Source organism: Salvelinus sp. IW2-2015, unplaced genomic scaffold (assembly GCF_002910315.2).
Source record: "Salvelinus sp. IW2-2015 unplaced genomic scaffold, ASM291031v2 Un_scaffold1980, whole genome shotgun sequence".
In the NCBI taxonomy this organism is placed as follows: Eukaryota; Metazoa; Chordata; class Actinopteri; order Salmoniformes; family Salmonidae; genus Salvelinus; species Salvelinus sp. IW2-2015.
This window is the reverse complement of record NW_019943331.1, coordinates 100,764-108,245: the sequence shown is the minus strand read 5'-3', so window position 1 is coordinate 108,245 and position 7,482 is coordinate 100,764. Positions and strand designations below refer to the sequence as shown.

Here is a 7,482-nt window from a genome sequence, read left to right as displayed (position 1 = left end):
CGAAAGAAACCAGACACACACACTAAGTTCCCACAGTGGTGAGAGAGAAACCAGACACACACAGTCTAAGTTCCCACAGGGTGAGAGAACCAGACACACACACTAAGTTCCCACCAGGGTGAGAGAGAAACCAGACACACACACTTAAGTTCCCACAGGGTGAGAGACACACCAGACACACACACTAAGTTCCCACAGGGTGAGAGAGAAACCAGACACCACACTAATTCCCACAGGGTGAGAGAGAAACCAGAACACACCACTAAGTTCCCACAGGGTGAGAGAAACCAGACACACACACTAAGTTCCCACAGGTGAGAGAGAAACCAGACACACACACTAAGTTCCCACAGGGTGAGAGAACACACCAGACACACACACTAAGTTCCCACAGGGTGAGAGAGAAACCAGACACACACACTAAGTTCCCACAGGGTGAGAGAGAAACCAGACCACACACACTAAGTTCCCACAGGGTGAGAGAGACACACCAGACACACACACTAAGTTCCACAGGTGAGAGAAACCAGACACACACATAAGTTCCACAGGGTGAGAGAGAACCAGACACACACAGTAAGTTCCCACAGGGTGAGAGAACACCAGACACACACACTAAGTTCCCACAGGGTGAGAGAGAAACCAGACACACACACTAAGTTCCCACAGGGTGAGAGAGACACACCAGACACACACACTAAGTTCCCACAGGGTGAGAGAGAACCAGACACACACACTAAGTTCCCACAGGTGAGAGAGAAACCCAGACACACACACTAGTTCCCACAGGGTGAGAGAGACACACCAGACACACACACTAAGTTCCCACAGGGTGAGAGAGAAACCAGACACACACACTAAGTTCCCACAGGGTGAGAGAGAAACCAGACACACACACTAAGTTCCCACAGGGTGAGAGAGAACCAGACACACACACTAAGTTCCCACAGGGTGAGAGGAGAACAGCACCAGACACAACACTAAGTTCCCACAGGGTGAGAGAGAACCAGACACACACACTAAGTTCCCACAGGTGAAGAGAAACCAGACACACACACTAAGTTCCCACAGGGTGAGAGAGACACACCAGACCACACACCACTAAGTTCCCACAGGGTGAGAGAAGAAACCAGACACACACACTAATTCCCACAGGGTGGGGAGAACACCAGACCACACACAGTTCCACAGGTGAGAGAGAAACACAGACACAACACTAAGTTCCCACAGGGTGAGAGAGAAACCAGACACACCACACTAAGTTCCCACAGGGTGAGAGAAACCCAGACCACACACACACTAAGTTCCCACAGGGTGAGAGAGAAACCAGACACACCACACTAAGTTCCCACAGGGTGAGAGAAACCAGACACACACCACACACTAAGTTCCCACAGGGTGAGAGAGAAACCAGACACACACACTAAGTTCCCACAGGGTGAGAGAGAAACCAGACACACACACTAAGTCCCACAGGGTGAGAGAAACCAACACACACACTAAGTTCCCACAGGGTGAGAGAAACACCAGACACACACACACTAAGTCCCACAGGGTGAGAGAAACCAGACACACACACTAAGTTCCCACAGGTGAGAGAAAACGACCACACACACAAGTTCCCACAGGGTGAGAGAGTAACCAGACACACACCTAAGTTCCCACAGGGTGAGAAAACCAGACACACACACTAAGTTCCCACAGGGTGAGAGAAACCAGGCACCACACTAAGTTCCCACAGGGTGAGAGAAACCAGACACACACTAAGTTTCCCACAGGGTGAGAGAAACCAGAACACACACTAAGTTCCCACAGGGTGAGAGAAACCAGACACACACACTAAGTTCCCACAGGGTGAGAGAACCAGACACACACACACTATAAGTTCCCACAGGGAGGAGAGAAACCAGACACACACACTAAGTTCCCACAGGGTGAGAGAGAAACCAGACACACACACTAAGTTCCCACAGGGTGAGAGAGAAACCAGACACACGCACTAAGTTCCCACAGGGTGAGAGAGAAACCAGACACACACACTAAGTTCCCACAGGTGAGAGAGACACACCAGACACATACACTAATTCCCACAGGGTGAGAGAAACCAGACACACACACTAAGTTCCCACAGGGTGAGAGAAACCAGACACACACACTAAGTTCCCACAGGGTGAGAGAGAAACCAGACACACACACTAAGTTCCCACAGGGTGAGACAGAAACCAGACAACACACTTAAGTTCCCACAGGGCGAGAGACACCAGACACACACTAAGTTCCCACAGGGTGAGAGAAACCAGACACACACACACACTAAGTTCCCACAGGGTGAGAGAACCAGACACACACACACACACACTAAGTTCCACCAGGGTGAGAGAAACCAGACACACACACTAAGTTCCACAGGGTGAGAGAGGAAACCAGACACACACACTAAGTTCCCACAGGGTAGAGAAAACCAGACACACACACCTAAGTTCCCACAGGGTGAGAGAAACCAGACACACACACTAAGTTCCCACAGGGTGAGAGAAACCAGACACACACACTAAGTTCCCACAGGGTGAGAGAAACCAGACACACACACTAAGTTCCCACAGGGTGAGAGAAACCAGACACACACACTTTCAACTTTAATTAAAAACCTTATTTTTCCATTTTTAGTTTCACACCCTTGTTATTAGTAAAGTGTTGCTATGTTTTTGTGTGTGTTCAGATGGTTGACTAGTCATTCATTCCCCGCCCTCTTTAACCATGTGTTGCAGCAATCTTGAAAGGTCTGAAGAAGAAGGGAATTGTTCACCCTACACCCATTCAAATCCAGGGAATTCCAACCATGTAAGTCCAGGAGGAAACCCCAAGGTCCTTATGATGTTCAACGTCAAGATATACGATGTTTAACTGGCTTCTCATTGGTTGTCTTCGCTTCTCTGTCTGTTACTGTAAAGCTCTAAAACAATTCTAGTTAAAAAGGGCGATATCAACACGATGTGATTGGTTGGTTGGCTATATCAATACGATGTGATTGGTTGGTTGGCTATATCAATACGACGTGATTGTTGGTTGGCTATATCAATACGAATGTGATTGGTTGGTTGGCTATATCAATACGATGTGATTGGGTTGTTGGCTATATTAATACGATGTGATTGGTTGGTTGGCTATATCAATACGATGTGATTGGTTGGTTGGCTATATCAATACGATGTGATTGGTTGGTTGGCTATATCAATACGATGTGATTGGTGTGGTTGGCTATATCAATACCATGATTGGTTGGTTGGCTATATCAATACCATGTGATTGGTTGGTTGGCTATATCAAACCATGTGATTGGGTTGGTTTGGCTATATCAATACCATGTGATTGGTTGGTTGGCTATATCAATACCATGTGATTGGTTGGTGGCTATATCAATACCATGTGATTGGTTGGTTGGCTATATCAATACCATGTGGTGGTTGGCTATATCAATACCATGTGATTGGTTGGTTTGGTTATATCAATACGATGTGAATTGGTTGGTTGGCTATATCAACACGATGTGGTTGGTTGCGCATATCAATACGATGTGATTGTGTTGGCTATTCAATACATGGTTGGTTGGTTGGCTATATCAATACGACATGTGGTTGATTGGTTGGTTGGCTATATTCAATATGAGTGGTTGATTGGTTGGCTATATCAATATCGATGTGGTTGGTTGGCTATACAATACGATATGATTGGTTGGTTGGCTATATCAAATACGATGTTGGTTGATTGGTTGCGTATATCAATACGATGTGGTGATTGGTTGGCTATATCAATACGATGTGGTTGATTGGTTGGCTATATCAATACGATGTGGTTGATTGGTTTGGCTATATCAATAACGATGTGGTTGATTGGTTGGCTATACAATACGATGTGGTTGATTGGTTGGCTATATCAATAACGATGTGGTTGGTTGGCTATATCAATACGATGTGATTGGTTGGTTGGCTATATCCACCGTGTATATAGCCTCCACATTGACTCTGTACCGGTACCCCCTGTATATAGCCTCCACATTGACTCTGTACTGGTACCCCCTGTATACAGCCTCCACATTGACTCGGTACCGTAACACCGTGTATATAGTCTCGCTACTGTTATTTTACTGCTGCTCTTTAATTATTTGTTACTTTTATTTTCTATTTACTTATATCGTTTTTACACTGTAAGGTCTCTATACCTGTTTGTATTCGGCACATGTGCCAACTTTGATTTGATTTGCAGGGCCAGAGACAAACTCTTCTGTTTAGTGCCACCATGCCCAAGAAGATCCAGAACTTTGCCAAGAGTGCCCTGGTCAAACCCATCACCATCAACGTGGGCCGGGCCGGCGCTGCCAGCTTGGACGTCATTCAGGTACAACACACCAGCGGGAAAATGATTGATCCGTCCCCAATACCGTAGCACCCTCTTCCCTATATAGTGTACTGCCTCGTCAAAATTTGTCCACTGCCTTGGTCAAAAGTAGTGCGCTATATGGGGAATGGGGTACAATTTGGGAAGCATGCTAATAACTTTAATAATAAATTCACAGGAATATCGTAAATTAAATAGGTTTGTGTACTTTCGCCACTGACTTGCAAATGGACTTTTTGATATAATTAATGACTATTAAAATGTTTACATTGATTGTTTTTCACATTGTATTTAATTTACAGGAAGTGGAGTATGTGAAGGAAGAGGCTAAAATGGTTTACCTGCTGGAGTGTCTCCAGAAGACCCCTCCTCCGGTTAGTAACAACCTGTCGGGTTCACCGAGGGGTCATGAAAAGGGCTGTACCAAAATGTTTGATGTATTAGAATAATTGATTCTGCTTATGTTTTATTAATAGAAGGGGAAGGGTTATAAGACTCCTCCCTCCTTACATTTATAGGGTCCTAGACTACAGATTAACAATATATATATTCATTATATAGTTTTAGAATTGGTCCACAGTTGTTTGCACACTCACACTCACTCACTCACTCACTCACAGAGAAGACCCCTCTTATAAATGTGTGACTGAGACAGAACTCTGCAGGGGATTGTGGGAGATAAGAGACTAGTCAGACATTCTACAGTAAATCTACTTTGGGGAGGGGACGTTTATTGCCTAGCTTTTAGATAAACACTGAAGCTCTCTGTTTGTCTAGCTGTGGATGCAGGGTTTGGTCTCAGGAGTTAAAAGGTAATGACGTAGTCCGTGACATCACTAAGGCGGGACTTCGGTTTAATTAAACAACTTGAGACCTTTTGTTTGATGCAGAACTTCCTCGGAAACGTGCGTGCTATGTTCCTGTTTGTCAACTTCTGTCAACTTTAATTACATATATTGTCATAATGCTAATTTCACCAATGAGCCAATGATGATTGACAAGGACGAACGAACCGAACCCTAACAGCCCCTCCTCCGGTTAGTAACAGCCCCTCCTCCGGTTAGTAACAGCCCCTCCTCCGGTTAGTAACAGCCCCTCCTCCGGTTAGTAACAGCCCCTCCTCCGGTTAGTAACAACCCCTCCTCCGGTTAGTAACATAGGTAGAGGTCAAAACGCGGTACATATCTATAGGTAGAAGGTCAAACGCGGTACTATCTAACGGTAGAGGTCAAACGCGGTACTATCTAAGGTAGAGGTCAAACGCCGGATGGTACTATCTAAAGTAGAGGTCAAACGCGGTACTATCTAACGGTAGAGGTCAACACGCGGTACTGTATCTAAAGTGTAGAGGTCAAACGGCGGGTAGCATTCTAAAGGTAGAGGTCAAAGTTGAGCGTCACTTGCTCCTTATTTTATTATTTGTTGACTAGGTTAGGTACGTACAAGTTGACCAGTGACTGCTAGTTTGATGTATTGGTACTAGTCTGTTTGCACCTTTAGTTGGTACTTCTGTTTGACCTTTAGTTGGTACTACTCTGTTTGACATTTAGTCTGCTATTTGGTCGTGTTTGATCTTTGTGTTGGTACTCGTCTGTTTGACCCTTTAGTTGGTACTTGTCTGTCTTGACCTTAGTTGGTACCGGTCCGTCTTTGACTTTAGTTGGTACTCTTGCTGTTGACCTTTAGTTGGTACTTTGTTTGACCTTTAGTTGGTACTGTCTGTTTGACCTTTAGTTGGTACTCTCTGTTATGGACCTTAGTTGGTATACATTCTAGTGTGACCGTTATGTTGGTACTTTGTCCCTTTTATCTCTGTTTGACCTTTGTTGTACTGTGTCTGTTTTGCACTTTAGTTGGTACTTCTTCTGTGGTTGAGCTTTCGTAGTACTGTTAGTATCTTGCTCTGTCGAGCCTTCTACTTATGTGTACTTCTGTCTGTTTGACCTTTTCGTTGGCTCCTATCGAGGCTCTCTGTGGTTGTATTCCTCATTAGTTGGTATACTCGTCCTTCTCTGTTAGTGATCCTCTTTTGAGTTGGTGGACTCAGCTGTCTCCTGTTTGACCTTCTAGTTGGTACTCTCTGCTTTGGACTCATTTTAGTTTGGTACCGTCCTCTGTACTTTGACCCTTTAAAGTTGGTCCTCGCTCTGGCTTGCCTAGAATCCTGAGTAACTCCGCAGCTCTGTTTTGACCTGTAGTTGGACTGTCCTGTTGACCTTTAGTTGGTACCTTCGTCCCTGTTTCTAACCTTTAGGCTTGGTAACTGTCTGTTTTGGCAGGACCCTTTTAGTTTCTGCGCTATCGGATTGTCGTGCCTTCTTTGCCACAGGCTATTATAAGGTTTGGTACTGTGGGGTCGTCTTGATTTGTATCAGTCTGGTTAGCTTACCTGTATGGGTCTTTGTACTCTGATTTAGTTGGTACTGTCTGTGTGTCCTGTAATGCCTTCTATCCTCCTCTGGCTTCTTTAATCCGTCGTAGCGTTTAGCGTGGATTTGCGTTGTTACTGTTCCTCTCATCCGCCCAGGCAATGGTCATGTCATTTTTACTATAACCGTTCAGTGTTGGTTGAGATTTTGAGAGGGTAAGACTGGTTAGTGTGTGTTGTTTTTGTGCTCTGGATATAGGATCAGATATCGGTAACGATTGTGTAGAGTCTGGTTTGTTTTGAGATCTATAGTAAGATGGTAGTTGTTGTTACCATCAGAAAGCATAAGCCAATTGTGTCGTGTTGTTTAATGTGGCAGAAGGGTCGTAATGATGGTAGTGTGTGTCTGTGTGTTTAATCAGTAAAGAGTCAAGCGATTTGTTAGGGGTGGTCGGTTGTGTGTTTACATACAGAAAAGGTAAGATGGATAGTGTTGTTGTGCTGTTAATTTCACGAAGGTGAAGATGTAGTACAGTTGTTGTGTCGTTTAATCAGAAGGTCTAAGATGGTAGTGAGTTTGTTCCATTAATCAGAAGTCGTAAGAAGAGTGGGAGTGTTGTGTGTGTGTTTATAGTCAAGTTCAAACGGTTAAGATGGTAGTGTTGTTTAATCCAGAAGCTAAGATGGGTTAGCTGTTGTTTATAATCAGAAAAGGTAAG

At 44.6% G+C, this 7,482-nt stretch overlaps 1 protein-coding gene across 1 annotated transcript in view; it reads left to right on the top strand.

Annotated features, from left to right (window-relative positions):
* Nucleotides 1-7,482, top strand: part of ddx41 (DEAD-box helicase 41) — a 34,279-nt gene that overhangs the window by 14,360 nt on the left and 12,437 nt on the right. The window contains exons 7-9 of the mRNA XM_070439859.1: nucleotides 2,769-2,841; nucleotides 4,260-4,395; nucleotides 4,698-4,769. Coding sequence (XP_070295960.1) covers nucleotides 2,769-2,841; nucleotides 4,260-4,395; nucleotides 4,698-4,769 — 281 coding nt within the window. The remainder of the gene's footprint in view (nucleotides 1-2,768; nucleotides 2,842-4,259; nucleotides 4,396-4,697; nucleotides 4,770-7,482) is intronic.